The sequence below is a fragment of the Lampris incognitus genome, chromosome 18, assembly GCF_029633865.1.
Source record: "Lampris incognitus isolate fLamInc1 chromosome 18, fLamInc1.hap2, whole genome shotgun sequence".
Classification (NCBI taxonomy): Eukaryota; Metazoa; Chordata; class Actinopteri; order Lampriformes; family Lampridae; genus Lampris; species Lampris incognitus.
This window is the reverse complement of record NC_079228.1, coordinates 41,095,419-41,111,565: the sequence shown is the minus strand read 5'-3', so window position 1 is coordinate 41,111,565 and position 16,147 is coordinate 41,095,419. Positions and strand designations below refer to the sequence as shown.

General features: G+C 45.1%; 1 protein-coding gene across 1 annotated transcript in view; it reads left to right on the top strand.

The window, feature by feature from the left end:
- col11a2 (collagen, type XI, alpha 2) overlaps positions 1-16,147 on the top strand; it is a 73,423-nt gene that overhangs the window by 34,597 nt on the left and 22,679 nt on the right. The window contains 17 exon segments of the mRNA XM_056298073.1: positions 441-494; positions 3,906-3,950; positions 5,131-5,184; positions 5,500-5,544; positions 6,591-6,644; positions 7,750-7,794; positions 7,982-8,035; positions 9,278-9,385; positions 11,058-11,111; positions 11,251-11,304; positions 11,569-11,613; positions 11,972-12,025; positions 13,770-13,814; positions 14,000-14,053; positions 14,283-14,336; positions 15,410-15,463; positions 15,818-16,015. Of these exon segments, the coding sequence (XP_056154048.1) occupies positions 441-494; positions 3,906-3,950; positions 5,131-5,184; positions 5,500-5,544; positions 6,591-6,644; positions 7,750-7,794; positions 7,982-8,035; positions 9,278-9,385; positions 11,058-11,111; positions 11,251-11,304; positions 11,569-11,613; positions 11,972-12,025; positions 13,770-13,814; positions 14,000-14,053; positions 14,283-14,336; positions 15,410-15,463; positions 15,818-16,015 (1,071 nt within the window).

The window sequence follows — 16,147 nt, the reverse complement described above, 5'->3', positions numbered from 1 at the left end:
CTGTCCTGTTTTTTTTGTGACCTACACCCTCTCCTCCATCTTCTTCACTGGCCTGCTTGCTTTGTCACCTAAACCCTCTCCTCCATCTTCTTCACTGGCCTGCTTCTTTTGTGACCTAGTGATTGGCATCAACCCACCAAGTGAAGCTCCTTGTTACAATGTTATGAGCAAACCTACTTAGCTTATAAAAGAACAGGATTTGGTTCAGATTCTATGGTCACATACCACTGGTCTGTTGAATATGCATGATATGATATTATGTGATATTATATGATATGATATGATATTATTATATTATGTCAACTCCAATAACCAAATAAGATTAAAAAAGAAACCTTGCATGTTGGTAGCACTGATTCTGCATCTATTATCTTCTCTCTTTGCTCTGTCCCGTCTTTCTGTTTTTGTTTTAATTTCATTTTAATTCTCTTTCTTCTTAGGGTCCACAAGGAGAGCCTGGTCCCCCAGGACAGCAGGGAACCCCAGGAACTCAGGTGAGACGGGGACGGCTAGACAAGAAAGGCGGGCACACTTATGATCTGTTTTCTCATATAATCCAAAATAAGTATTGTCACAAGCCATCATGTCACTGAGTATTCTTAAGAGCACACACACACACACACACACACACACACACACACACACACACACACACACACACACACACACGCACACACACACACACACACACACACACACACACAGCCTGAGTGCTGTTTTGAACTCGACTAACAAGGATCCAGGCTCAGTTGAAACATTGCGCGTTTGTTTCCTTGTTTTTTAAGAATTCATGGGGAGAAGGCAGCTAATTGTGGGCCAGTTTTAATAATTTTACTGACTAAATATGGCAGATTTTCTATAGCCCACATAACTAAAGGTCTGCTCACACCAAGTCCGAAGTCCCCGCACGAAAAAACAAACAAACTTATGACGAGATCTTAAAACAAAACGATACATCTCTATGAGGTCCTTCACACGAAGTATGCAACTGTCGTACTGTGACAACACGTCCGGCCAATACGCTGTCAACTTGTAATCACGTGATGGAGGTCATGTGACTTGAACCACTCAACATGGGGGCTGAGCTGTTGCTAACGTTGGTGTCAGAGTACAAGAAGTTATGTGATAAAAGTCATCGCAGTTATAAAGATTTAGATTTTTAAAAGAGAGGCCATATGGTGGATGTGCTCCTTTAACTTGGGGTGAGGAAACCTTGAACTGACAGCCATAGTGGTGTTGTAGTTATGTATCAGTATGCTGCCAGCATCTTATAACAATCTGTCTTGATGCATGATCAATAATCCAGGTAAGAAAATCAATCGGTTCATCTGGACACAGCGTTTATTGACAGAAATAAAGTCTAAACTGTCTTCAGTCTAAACTGACTGCAGGTATCCCACCCTTATAAACAATACAGTGGCATAACCACCCAAACCAATGACCAGTTTCATATGCAAATATGGGTGTGACTTTTAACTAGAGTTTCAATGGTCATGTGTACTGTTCACAGAGGATTTGGGAATGTTTGTAATAACAGCATTGTAAGATGGTGATAGATGTACTGTTAGGCCCCCCCGGTTCAGGGATGGTCGTGCCCTCTTCATGCAGATGGCCTCTTTGACTCCCCATTCAAACCAGCGTTCCTTCCTATCAAGAATGTGCACATCCTCATCCTTAGAAGAGTGGCCACTGGCCTGTAGATGGTGTAGACTGGAGTCCTGGTCTGTAGATGGTGTAGACTGTGGAGTCCTGGTCTGTAGATGGTGTAGACTGTGGAGTCCTGGTCTGTAGATGGTGTAGACTGGAGTCCTGTCTGTAGATGGTGTAGACTGTGGAGTCCTGGTCTGTAGATGGTGTAGACTGTGGAGTCCTGGTCTGTAGATGGTGTAGACTGTGGAGTCCTGGTCTGTAGATGGTGTAGACTGTGGAGTCCTGGTCTGTAGATGGTGTAGACTGTGGAGTCCTGGTCTGTAGATGGTGTAGACTGTGGAGTCCTGGTCTGTAGATGGTGTAGACTGTGGAGTCCTGGTCTGTAGATGGTGTAGACTGGAGTCCTGTCTGTAGATGGTGTAGACTGTGGAGTCCTGGTCTGTAGATGGTGTAGACTGTGGAGTCCTGGTCTGTAGATGGTGTAGACTGTGGAGTCCTGGTCTGTAGATGGTGTAGACTGTGGAGTCCTGGTCTGTAGATGGTGTCGACTTTGGAGTCCTGGCCTGTAGATGGTGTAGACTGTGGAGTCCTGGTCTGTAGATGGTGTAGACTGTGGAGTCCTGGCCTGTAGATGGTGTAGACTGTGGAGTCCTGGTCTGTAGATGGTGTAGACTGTGGAGTCCTGGTCTGTAGATGGTGTAGACTGTGGAGTCCTGGTCTGTAGATGGTGTAGACTGTGGAGTCCTGGCCTGACGTGTCAGCTCTCCTGTGTTGTACCATCCTCTTGACCAGCGTCTGTTTGGTTTCCCCGATGTACAAGTCACGGCAATTCTCCTGGCACTTAACAGCTACACTATATTGCTCTGTTTGTGCCGGGGGACCGAACCTTGGGGTCCTTGTTTAAGGGTGGGATACCTGCAGTCGGTTGAGACTGAAGAGGTCACTTAGATGATGATGAAAAATTTCTGTCAGTAAATGTTGTGTCCTGATGAACTGATTCAACTTTGATAACAATACTTTTCTAAAAAAAAAAAAAAAAGATAGATTGTTGAATGTAGTTATTTTTTCTAAAACTGAGTTCACTACTGACACCAATAGGCCTACAGTATGTGTGTGTGTGTGTGTGTGTGTGTGTGTGTGTATATATGGGTATGTACCCTACTGTATGGGTCAGAAACCTGGACCACATATAGCAGGCACCTGAAGGCACTCGAGGCATACCAGCAGCGATGCCCCAGGAAGATCCTTAAGATCAGCTGGGGGGATAAGCACACCAACTTCAGCATCCTTGAGGACGCCAGCATGCCTACCATAACTGCCACCATCAGCTGAGATGGACGGGCCATGTCCTCCGCATGTCTGACTCTCGCCTCCCGAAGCAAGTCCTTTACTCTCAGCTCGTGACGGGGCGCCGTGCCCCAGGAGGAAGACAACATCAAGGCCCACGTCGACAGGTTGGGCATCGACCTGAACACCTGGGAACAGGCAGCAACAGACAGGGAGGCCTGGAGACTGGCTGTCCGTGAGGGTGCTGGGCGCTACAACCATGAGCTCCACGGTGCTGCTGAAAACAAGCGCAGACTCAGAGAGGAGTGAGTTACCAGAAAGGCCCAAACCACATCCTCAACCACTTCTTCACACCCCTGCCCACATCGCTCCAAAATATACAGCTCCAGGATCAGCCTCTACGCCCACCCAAAGACCCACAAGGACCCAGAAGGAGGACAGTCATGCTCGACCCCCAGTGACCACTGATGATGATTGTGTGTCTGTGTGTATGTGTGTGTGTGTGTGTGTGTACATTCTTTCTTCAGGAGGTCCCAGCAGGGCCATGGTACAGCTTCAGCTCTGGAATCAGTGTGTGAACTGGCCATGTAGCTGTCTGTCTTGAAGAATGGGATGTACCCAGTTTCTCCGTCTTTTCTTCTTCATCTGCTCTTTGATAAGAAATATGACGAGCTCAAAAGTCACTGCCGCGACTTGTGGACTCCGGTTTTCTTCAGTTTTCCAAACTTTTTCAGAGAATGACGAAAAATGTGCATCAGGCTTGGTGTGAACAGCTTTGGTGCGAAAAAATCATTTCGCAAATATTTTGTACTTTACGGTCGTTTTGTTGTCGGACTTGGTGTGAACAGAACTTTGGGGATAAGAGGTCCATCGTTGGCTCTGTACCAAAAGGGGCGATGTTAAGTGTGTTTTCATCCATACGGTGATTGTGTATCTGAACTGGATTGTGCATTTGTTTCGTCTGTCAGGGAATGCCAGGACCCCAGGGAGCCATCGGACCCCCAGGAGAGAAGGTGAGTTGAACAGTAGCGCCCTCTCTCTGTAGGGCTGAAAGAGTACATGAAGTTTCATTAGGAGATGCATACACTGAGGGTACGACACAGGGAACGCCTGGTAGCTTCTCATAAGCTCACTTACCCAGGCGGCTCCAAGTGAGAGCTGTTCTGGTTCATTTCAGCTCTTCAAACCGACTGGTCAGGAGGGGCAGCTGTTAAGTTAAGGGGAATCTTGAATTTTTTTTGTTTAAAGAAAAGGAAAATCAGTAGTGGTAGAAGGATTCCCATGGTTTTTTGAATACAGTGTACAGTGCCCATAGGTGTATGTAAAAACAGCCCCAAATGAGCCAAAATGAAGCTCAGTTTTCAAAAAATGACATTGGTATACAGAGGTCTTCCATGAAGTTCATGACATATGGATCTCATATTATATTCTTAGAATTATGTTATATTATATTATTAGAATTATATTATATTATAATATATTACATTATTATATTATATATTATATTACATTATATTGTAATTATAATTATATTATATTACATTACATTATATCACAGTCATATATTGTAATTGTATTACATTATCCAGTAATAGTAGTCTAGTATTATTACTATAACTGTTATTATGTATTAGTACTATTATCTAGTAGTAGTCATAGTAGTTGATATATTATATTATATGTGATGGCCTGGCGGCCTTTCCAGTGTGTCTCCCCGCCTGCCGCCCAATGACTGCTGGGATAGTAGGCTCCAGCATCCCCATGACCCTGAGAGCAGGATAAGCGGTTTGGATAATGGATGGATGGATATTATATTACATTACATTACATTATATTATATTATATTATATTATATTATATTATATTATATTATATTATATTGTATTATATCATATCATATCATATTATATTATATTATATTATATTATGTTATATTCATTCATTATCCAAACCGCTTATCCTTATTCAGGGTCACAGGTATATTATATTATATATAAGTATATATTATATTATGTTATATTGTATTATATCATATTATGTCCTATTATATTAATATTATATCACAGAAATCATGAAGACAGCTACTTATAGAAGCTCATAGTTGGGAAAGATTAATAAAAGCTATTCCACCTCATGGAAGACAGTTATTTCGGTTGACGTTTCAAATCCCTCTCTTCTTTGCCTTTCCTTCAGGGTCCTACAGGAAAGCCAGGTCTGCCCGGCATGCCTGGAGCTGATGGACCCCCTGTAAGTTTCCATGGAACTGAATTGAGCCACAGCGTCTAAACCCGTTTGGGTTGGCACAAAACAGTCTTCTTTCAGGGATGAATAAACCTTGTCTCGTCTCACTTGTCTGGATTGACCTGTTGAGCTTAACTCAGCGGACACACACCGTCGCAATTAGTCACCAGTTAACATCTCGCGCGGGTAATGAATAGAATAAATATGGGATAAATTAAACTGAACTGAACAAAGTGAAAATAGTTCAGTTGCAACGAATCCTCAACCAGTGGATGTCCTTCCTGAAACTTGACCTCTGACCCGTCTGTTCTCCTTTCTCAGGGTCACCCAGGAAAGGAGGGGCCTCCTGGCACCAAGGGTAACCAGGTAGGTGCCAGTCATAAGTCACAATCCAACCATATCTGAGTTCCATATCTGAGTTTCCTCGCATGTTCTCAGTACACCGAGAAAATTGTGATCTTCCATTTTGTGTTATTTAATCAGACCGCCTTGATAAGAACCTGTTTAAGGATTCGATAGTATATAGACATTATGACTTAGCTGGACACCACAGCAGTTATAGCACAATATGGAAAAGAAAGCATTAGCTATGCAGTGTAAACTGTAGAAAAAACATTTGAAAAAAGTTGATCATCGTGTTTATCACACGTTTTCAAAAAGGTCGTTTTCATGGTGATGCCAAATTTGCTCAGATTGGATTCAGTCAGGTGGCGCAGTGGTTAGTGCGGTCACCTCACAGCAAGAAGGTCCTGGGTTCGAGCCCCAGGGTAGTCCAACCTTGGGGGTGGTCCCGGGTCGTCCTCTGTGTGGAGTTTGCATGTTCTCCCCGTGTCTGCGTGGCTTTCCTCCGGGGCTCCGGTTTCCTCCCACAGTCCAAAGACCTGTAGGTCAGGTGGATCGGCCGTACCAAATTGTCCCTAGGTGTGAATGTGTGTGTATGTGTATGTGTGTGTCAGCCTTGTGATGGCCTGGCGGCCTGTCCAGGGTGTCTCCTTGCCTGCCGCCCAATGACTGCTGGGTTAGGCTCCAGCATCCCCGCGACCCTGAGAGCAGGATAAGCGGTTTTGATAATGGATGGATGGGTGGATGGATGGATTCAGTCACCTGAAGGTAGAAGGCCATCTAGTATTGAACGGTAGCTGCTTTGAGTTAGCAAAAGTCCACAGCAAAAGTAGCCATGAGCAAGGGAAATCAGCCCCTTGTGTTTCTATCAGCATGGTATGGAAAACTGGAGATAAAACAATGAAAATGCAGCGATGGAATACGACAGGAAGTCTGATAAACTACAGCTGTACAAAAACCTTGAAATCGGTTGACTCTTCACATACCACATGTAACCTAAAAGACCGTAGGAGCGCTGAATCTCCCCACTGTCAGTCCTTTAATGTCTTCTCATCATTCTCCTCCTGCAGGGTCCCAGCGGTCCACAGGGAACTATTGGCTATCCTGGTCCTCGCGGCATCAAGGTCTGTACCTTATCGATAGTCTCTACAATCAAATCTGTTACATCAGGATGACTGACGACACGCTTTGTTGAAATGTCTGATTTATCTGCTGATAGCAACAAAACAAATGAAAATCAAAGGCACCACATATTGGGTAATGGTTTGATAGGGTGGCTGGTCAGCATTTCCTTCTCCTTGCCATTATCGTTACACGTTGCATGGCGTGTGATGTCATCCACAGCCCAGACTGTTTTCCTGGGAGTACGTATCATAAGTACAAGGCCAGGGCTCTTAGCAACGCACTCCGTGCTGTTGCTTTGTAAATTACAAAATACTATACACCAGATCTGGGGTAAGCATCAAGGAAGGCTAACACCGCCCTCTGGTGGTAAAGGGGGGGTAATACTAGTTCTCAACTATTAGAGGAGCAATACCAGTTTTACAGTCAAGTCAATTTTATTTGTATAGCCCAACATCACAAATGACAAATTTGCCTCAAGGGGCTGTACAGCAACACAACATCCTGTCCTTAGACCCTCGCATCGGATAAGGAGCAACTCCCTAAAAACACTCTTTAGCAGAGGAGGGATCTCTCTCCCAAGATGGACAACGTGCAGTGATGTTGTGTTTGCACAACGTACACAATACAGCATTGAAAGAGGATAACACAATTACATTGGAATTCTATACAGTATATGATGGAATTACATATATAATGGAATTATATACGGTGACATCGCCTTGATAACTATGACCTAATGAACCACAGGTAACCCTTTTCAGGACATCTGAAGAGCCACGGTGCCCAAACAGTTTAATCTGCACTGTTGCATTGATGATATAGAAACATTTATTTGCATTAAACATTTTAGCAGTTTTCTGGTGCCAGTCTCTCCTTGTTGTGTTTTAGTCAGTCTTGTGGTGTTAGATGGTCACTAGACCCCTCTGGTTGTCTTATTCTGGCCTACATAATTTTGCTTTTCCCCTCTCTCTATCTTTGCAGCTTTTACTGTTTATATGCACACAAAGAAGGTCATTCGTAGGCTGAACCGGGCTGACGTAGCCCAAACACGCTGTAGCACCGCGCCTGTCTAACTGTCTGAATATCTGACTGTTCTGATCACAGGGGGCTCAAGGTATCCGTGGACTGAAAGGACACAAGGGAGAGAAGGTACGTGATCAAATACACTTACAACTTCATTGCGATGACGTTATTGTTACGTTTACACTCATCAGGCTGTGTATTTTAGCCTGGTGTGAAACGGTGCCGCTCCGGGTCTTCGTTCTCGGCTGTTCTGTCTGCTAACCGGAGCTAGCTTGAAAATAACGTCTGAATGTTTTGCCGTTTGTGTTTCTAGGGTGAAGACGGTTTCCATGGAATCAAGGGAGACTTTGGACCCAAGGGAGAGAGGGTGAGACTGATTGACGGATGGATGCATGGGCATCTGCAGCCCTGCACCTGTCAGCAAGACACGACAGTAGCTCAATAGATGTTAAACTTCCCAACGCGGGGATCGCCGGATCGAATCCCCGTGTTACCTCCGGCTTGGTCGGGCGTCCCTACAGTCACAATTGGCCGTGTCTGCGGGCGGGAAGCCGGATGTGGGTATGTGTCCTGGTCGCTGCACTAGCGCCTCCTCTGGTCAGTCTGGAGGGGGGGCTGGGGGGAACAGCGTGATCCTCCCACATGCTCTGTCCCCCTGGTGAAACTCCTCACTGTCAGGTGAAAAGAAGCGGCTGGTGACTCCACATGTATGGGAGGAGGCATGTGGTAGTCTGCAGCCCTCCCTGGATCAGCAGAGGGGGTGGAGCAGCGACCGGGACGTCTCGGAAGAGTGGGGTAATTGGCCAAGTACAGCTGGGGAGAAAAGGGGGGGGGGTCCAAAAAAACGAACTTTCAGTTATCTGCCTGTTCCTGTCTGGAATTGTGATAGTGTTTTGTATATCGTTGGTGATCCTTGATTTATACATTTTGCTTTTGTCTTGTCATGTATGACAAAACTTTCTCTTTCTCTCTCTGTGTCTCTCTCTCTCTGTCTCTCTCTCTGTGTCTCTCTCTCTCTGTCTCTCTCTCTCTGTGTCTCTCTCTCTGTGTCTCTCTCTCTGTGTCTCTCTCTCTGTGTCTCTCTCTCTGTGTCTCTCTCTCTCTGTCTCTCTCTCTGTGTCTCTCTCTCTGTGTCTCTCTCTCTGTGTCTCTCTCTCTGTGTCTCTCTCTCTGTGTCTCTCTCTCTGTGTCTCTCTCTCTGTGTCTCTCTCTCTGTGTCTCTCTCTCTCTGTCTCTCTCTCTCTGTCTCTCTCTCTCTGTGTCTCTCTCTCTGTGTCTCTCTCTCTGATTTTTCTACATTTAAATGTACTAGAGTTTGGGCTTTTTATAACATCCCCCTACTGGGATATTGTTTAATTACTTGAAAAAACATATATGAAATGTCGCTCTGCCTGTCCATCTGGGGTGTGTGTGTGTGTGTGTGTGTGTGTGTGTGTGTGTGTGTGTGTGTGTGTGTGTGTGTGTGTGCATGCACACATAAGGACATACACTGGTGAGAGGTGGATGTCTATGCCTGGTATGAGTGGTCCTGGTGCTGATGGACAGAAGGATGGATGAGGTGTATGAATTCGTCCTTATGGTGTTCGTATCTGTGTTTCCATGGTGACAGGGCGAGCTTGGAGTGCCTGGGCCCAGGGGAGAAGATGGCCCTGAAGGGCCAAAGGGACGCGTTGGACCCCCCGGTGAGATTGGACCCATTGGACTCGTCGGAGAGAAGGTAGGAGTCGTTTAAGCAGCATCGGTTCAGTCACATGTAATAGAAATACACTTTATTTACGTGGGTGAGTTTTTAGCACTGTTGCCCCACAGTAAGAGGGTCCTGGGTAAATTCCCAACTTTTCCAAGACTTCCATGTAAGGTGAATTGGAGACTGAGTTGTCCATACGTGTATGTAAGTGATTGTGTGTGTGTGGAACCTGTCCAGGGTGAGTCCCAATGCATGCTGAGATAGGCTGCAGCCCCCAACCCCTCAGTTGGGTGTAAATATTTATTAATAAAGAGGGAATTATATAAAGGAAAGATTTGCGCTATCTAAGTATCCTAGGAAGTGACTGTCCCATAAGCAGAGTCCCAGGTTTGATTCCAGCAGCAGCTAGATGATGTGCCACAGTGTCCTTCAATAATGCCCTTATGCAGGCACGGTGGCCCAGTGGTTAACGCTGTCGCCTCACAGCAAGAAGGTCCTGGGTTTGAACCCCGGGGTTGTTCAGCCTCGGGGGTCATCCCAGATCGTCCTCTGTTTGGAGTTTGCATGTTCTCCCCGTGTCTGTGGTGGGTTTTCTCCGGGTGCTCCGGTTTCCCCCACCATCAAAATAATCATGCATGTTAGGGTTAATACTCCTGCCTGTGCCCCTGAGCAAGGCAGTGGGAAAAGAACTGGAGTTGGTCCCCGGGTGCAGCATGAAGGCGGCAGCCCACTGCTCCTTGCTACACACATCACAGCTAGGATGGGTGAATTTGCAGTAACCGAATTTCCCCAAGGGGATTAATGAAGAGAAATTTAATTAACATAGTGAAATCACAGCCCTCCAAGTCATTCAGCATTGCTCAGGGCACAACTTCTTCTAATATCCTTGGTAACTCTCGTTTAAAGGGAAATTCCACCGAAACAAATGTTTTTCTCTGCAGACATTTGACCAAAGTTTTTTTTAGTTCAGTAATTTGAGGAATTGGTTTGAACTCATACAAAGAGTTCGAGTCATCCAGAGGTCCTCTGGATGACTCTGCATGCAAACCAGACTGCCTTGAGACTGAGTACCCTGCAAGGAATTTGGTTTATACCCCTACTGGAGTGAACATGAGAGGTATTTTACTATCATGAAATATAATCTTCCCATGGTGATGGGTTTGCTTTGTTTGTTTTTTTGCGGCGCTTGAATGCATTAAACTTTATTGTACAGATTGAGTTCAAACATTTTCTCAGGAAGAATCCCAACAAGAGGGCTGCAAGTTGTCCAAGTTTTACATATGAAAAAATTGAAAATAATGTAATCTAATTATACAATATTATAATTATACATAATTATATATAATATAATAATGTAATCTAATAATATATAATTAGAGATTATATATAATATAATAATGTAATGATATAATAAATATAAGAATCATAATGTAATAATAATGTAAAATACTATAAAGAATGAAAAAATAGAAAAGCGCTATATAAATGTAATGATTATTATCATTATTATTATTGTATGACCGTGCTGTTATTATTTTAAGAATAATTTGAAATTAAACGCTTACCCTCCCAATTCAAAGAAATCGATAATCACAATACTAGAGGCGAATGTGTTGTGTAGTCTTTACACATAGGCAGTGACATCTTTTGTCACTCCCACACTTCAACATTGATTGTTACTGATGCAAATGTCTGGTTTCAGGGTAAACTTGGTGTCCCCGGATTGCCTGGTTATCCTGGCAGACAAGGTCCTAAGGTAAGGAAAACACACACACACACACACACACTCACACACACACTCTCTGGCTGTCACTCACGCCGTGCAGCCTGCACCGGAAGGTCTGGTGCAGATGCAGTCACTTTGCTGAAGATGTCCTGTCACTTGTTTTTTTCAGGGATCTCTTGGATTCCCTGGATTCCCTGGATCCAATGGAGAGAAGGGAACAAGGGTGAGTCGACTGCCCCGCCCACGGCTGATGTAGGCTGCATAAACCAGACTCTGTCACACGGGTTCACCATGACCGGTTACATGAGTCTGTGAAAACCTCAGTGGTGAATGTTGCTGAGTATAAATACAGTGTTAGAACCAAGATAGACAAACAGGTAGACAGATGTGAAACTAGACAAACACATGTGATTGTTAGACAGACAGACAGACAGACGGATAGATCGACAGACATACAGACATACTAATGTACAGTTTATCTCTGCAGGGTCTGATCGGGAAGCCTGGACCGCGAGGACAGAGAGGCCCAACGGTATTGATCCTTGATGAATTCATTTGTTCCCTTACGCCGTCATTCATTTGTTCATTCAGTCAGTCACTGTTTCATTTATTCATGTTTGATTTTAAATTGTAGTTTGAGTTCGTAACATCTACTCTGTCCCAGTCTGTTGCATTGACAAAGATCCACCCATTCAAACAGAGGTGTTGCATAACCCCTCCCTCCTAGTTGCTGAGAAGAATAACTGCCCCCTCATCACCGCCATTAGATTCAGTTCTGTTGTGTGAACTCTCATGGGGGTGAATGAAGCCATCGGTAATGCCACTTAAAGAGTCAGGGATCCTGTTCTTCTTCCATGATGGTCTGATGAAATAGGCTCTTCTTCCATCAGGGTCCCAGAGGTCAGAGGGGACCCAGGGGTTCAACTGGTAAACCAGGAGCGAAGGTATGACATCACCACGGGTTATAGCAACAGGATTAATTATGCTACAGTCATGCTGTTCTAATATGTTAGATCAGCGGAGAAATTCAAGTGCAGTGCAACTGTGTGTTAATGATCATGTTGTATGTCACTGTTGTTGTTGTTGTTATCATTGTTATTATTATAATCATTATTATTATTGTTATTATTATTATTACAATCATTATTGTCATTATTATTATTATAATCATTATTGTTATTGTTATTATTATTATAGTCATTATTGTTATTATTATTATAATCATTATTATTATTATTATTATTATCATTATTATTGCTATTATTATTATCCCGCAACCCTGAGAGCAGGATAAGTGGTTCGGATAATGGATGGATGGATTATTATTATTATTATTATTATTATTGTTCTTGTTATTATTTTGTTATTATCTGGAGTTGAAGCAGTAGTAGTTGCAGTAATGGTAGTAGTAGTAGTGTTGTATCATAGTTGTAGTGTTGTATAGATGCGGTAGTAGTAGATCTTGTTATTATGTTTATACTGTACAATCAATATCACACCAGTTGTTCTAGTAAAACACAAAGTTGCACATTTCTTAATCAATTTACAAACTAATTAAAAATACAACACTACTTATTTTGTAACAACCAAGCTGGTCATTTTGACCTTTTTGGATTTTCAAAGTTTTAACAACTTCGTGGGGGGGGGGGGAAAGAAAAAAGATACAGACCTGCCGCTCCCTGAATGCTCCTAAAATTGCATATATTTGCATTAAAATGAGTTTTAGATCAGTTGCACAAAAACAGTTAAGATAAGCTCTACCTAAAACGGCCACGAGCACTCAAAATGTCCGCTTGTAATTTGTGCGTCATGTCAGTATTTATGACGCGTGTTGGTCGCGTCGTTTCCTTCGTGAAGTTCGTTGCTGTGTCCCAGAAACACACTAGCGCCCTCCGGTGCAGAGAAATAGTCTAAACTTGATTTTTGATTATGTCCAACATGTCTGGTTACAGATGCACCATGGCTACCACTGAGGCCTTGCAGTATTTACAGGCGTGGACAGCGGCCATTTTAGATAGTTTTGTAGGTTGTCGTTCTGGTGTTAAACTGGGTGCCTGTGGGTGGAGGATGCGGCGCAGCAACACTGAGCAGGAGTTGCTGCGTTTCAGTCACGATGGCTGGCTTCAGCTTTGCAGCATGTTCTTGAGACGTGAGGTCTTTTAATGGCCGATAAATTGTTTTGTGCCGCTTGTAAAGGTAATCTCAGGTGGTGGAGAGTATTTAAGGATGTTAGTTTGGTCCAGGTAGCATAGCGGTCTATTCCGTTGCCTACCAACATGGGGATCGCCGGATCGAATCCCCGTGTTACCTCCTGCAGACACAATTGGCCGTGTCTGCAGGTGGGAAGCCGGATGTGGGTATGTGTCCTGGTCGCTACACTAGCGCCTCCTCTGGTCGTTTAGGGGGGGAGGGGGAACTGGGGGTAATAGTGTGATCCTCCCATGCACTACATCCCCTGGTGAAACTCCTCACTGTCAGGTGAAAAGAAGCGGCTGGTGACTCCACATGTATGGGATCGGCAGAGGGGGTGGAGCAGAGACCGGGACGGCTCAGAGGAGTGGGATAATTGGCCGGGTACAATTGGGGTGAAAAATGGGGGGGAACCCCCCCCCCAAAAAATAATGTTAGTTTGAGACTCTCTCAACTACTTTTTATTGATTGATTGTTTATTTTGTTGCTGGTCTTCAGGGAACATCAGGAAGTGACGGCCCACCCGGTCCTCTAGGAGAGAGGGTGAGTTATATATCTGAGTGCAGGAATACACATCCACATGAATACCGACATTGGATGGCTCAGCACAACTGCTCACATTCATACCACCAACATACATCTTGATATGAAATATGATTCAGATTGACAATATTGCGAGGATAATTGTGCATTCGGACTGACCAACATGCCTCTTCTCATCCCTTCAGGGGCTGCCCGGACCTCAGGGGGCCAACGGTTTCCCCGGACCAAAGGGACCTCCCGTAAGGAGACTGTGTTTATACCCAACTGTTGTTGTGGCCACATCCCATAGTTGCATCTTCAGACTGGGATCACTTGGCTTACTTTGTGTTCCTTTAGCCAGTCCACCTTCTGCCTGTGTTGCTCTTCCTGTTTCATCCCAACGTCAGTCGAGTCTTTGCAGAGTGGCCGATTCAGTTCAGATGCTGTTTGGATGATGTGCTGTTGTGTTGTGTTGTTGTTTCTCCTCAGGGACCACCAGGAAAGGATGGACTGCCTGGCCACCCAGGACAGAGAGGAGAAGTCGTACGTCTTTTTCTCTCCTTGTTCTGCTTTATTTTTCCCTCCCCAGAAGAGGATGAGTATGTATTTCACACCTGTCAGAGCTGCTTGGATTTTATCGATCCTGCTTCCAGCCGTGAATCTGCTAAACCGCACAGTTCAGTCATCGTTTACTCTGTTAGACGGGGGAAAAAAAGGTTTTCGGATTTTCTTATGCTCAAGAAAACGTTTCCAGGGGCGTCCGGGTAGCATAGCGGTCTATTCCGTTGCCTACCAACACGGGGATCGCCAGTTCGAATCCCCGTGTTACCTCCGGCTTGGTCGGGCATCCCTACAGACACGTATGGCTGTGTCTGCGGGTGGGAAGCCGGATGTGGGTATGTGTCCTGGTCGCTGCACTAGCGCCTCCTCTGGTCACTCGGGGCACCTGTTCAGGGGAGAGGGTTAACTGGGGGGAACAGCGTGATCCTCCCATGCTCTACGTCCCCCTGGTGAAACTCCTCACTGTCAGGTGAAAAGAAGCAGCTGGTGACGCCACATGCATGGGAGGAGGCATGTGGTAGTCTGCAGCCCTCCCCGGATCGGCAGAGGGGGTGGAGCAGAGACCGGGGCAGCTCGGGAGAGTGGGGTAATTGGCAAAAGTACAACTGGGGAGAAAAAGGGGGGGAAATTTTAAAAAAAAAAGAGACAACATTTCCATGCTCATCACTCGAGACTGTCGGCATTAAACTTTGCATCCTTCAAAAGTAAGTGAAAAGTGGTCATATGGATTATTGATGCTCCGAGCTGTAATGTTACAGCTTCAGAAGGGTTTTCTGCTTTCTGCTTGTTGTGTTCTCAGGATTTATGACAAGGTGGGAAGCGTTTGTGTGAGCGGTGCACTGTTAGTGTAGTTTAACTACAGCGTATCAGGTGTTACTGACCCAGAGAGAAGATGCAGAGGGGGTCGTTCCTAAAACACCAGCATTTACAGTTGGACGACCGACTCAGTAGATGTGTACAGACCCTCTTCATACGACAGCAACACGGAGTTATGTTAGAGCCTGTTTCTTGTTGGAATATTTTCTGTTTCTTGATTGATTTTCTCTCCTCTTCAGGGATTCCAAGGGAAGATGGGTCCACCTGGGCCTCCCGGAGTCGTTGGACCTCAGGTGAGCCTCGTACGATTTTCGGGTTTGGGTTTAAACAGTTTGTGTAGTTTATTACTTGGTGCGCCACGGTTTCCACAGCAAAACAGCATCTCTTCTCTCTATCCCTTATCTTTTTCTCCTCCCACCCTATTCTTCACCTTCACCTTCCTTTCGTCCCATCCCTACCAACCTCTCCGTTCATCTCTGCCTCTCTCTCCTCTTCACTATCTCCACCTTGTGCTCCTCGTCATCACTTTTTCTCCTTCTCTACCCTTCTCTCTCCTCTTCATACTTCCTTCCACCTGTTTCCTCTCTTAACTGCCTTCTTTCTCATCCTCCTCTGTATGCGCTCCATCTTCCCCTCCACCTTCGCAGGGCCCATCAGGAGAGACCGGCCCCATGGGCGAGCGTGGACACCCAGGACCCCCAGGCCCACCCGGAGAGCAGGGTCTTCCCGGCCCCTCAGGGAAGGAGGGAACAAAGGGAGACCCCGGTCCCCCAGGTGGTCCCGGTAAGGATGGACCCCCAGGACTGAGAGGTTTCCCTGGAGAGAGAGGACTGCCTGGTACCCCTGTGAGTATTGTGGGGTAAACTGCTATATAGGTGAACTATGTAAGTTTTCACTCTTCTGGGAGAACCTGTCAATAAAAGCGTCCAGCGACTGGCAGCTGGTATGTTGAGTTTTAAAATGCTAACCTGATGTGT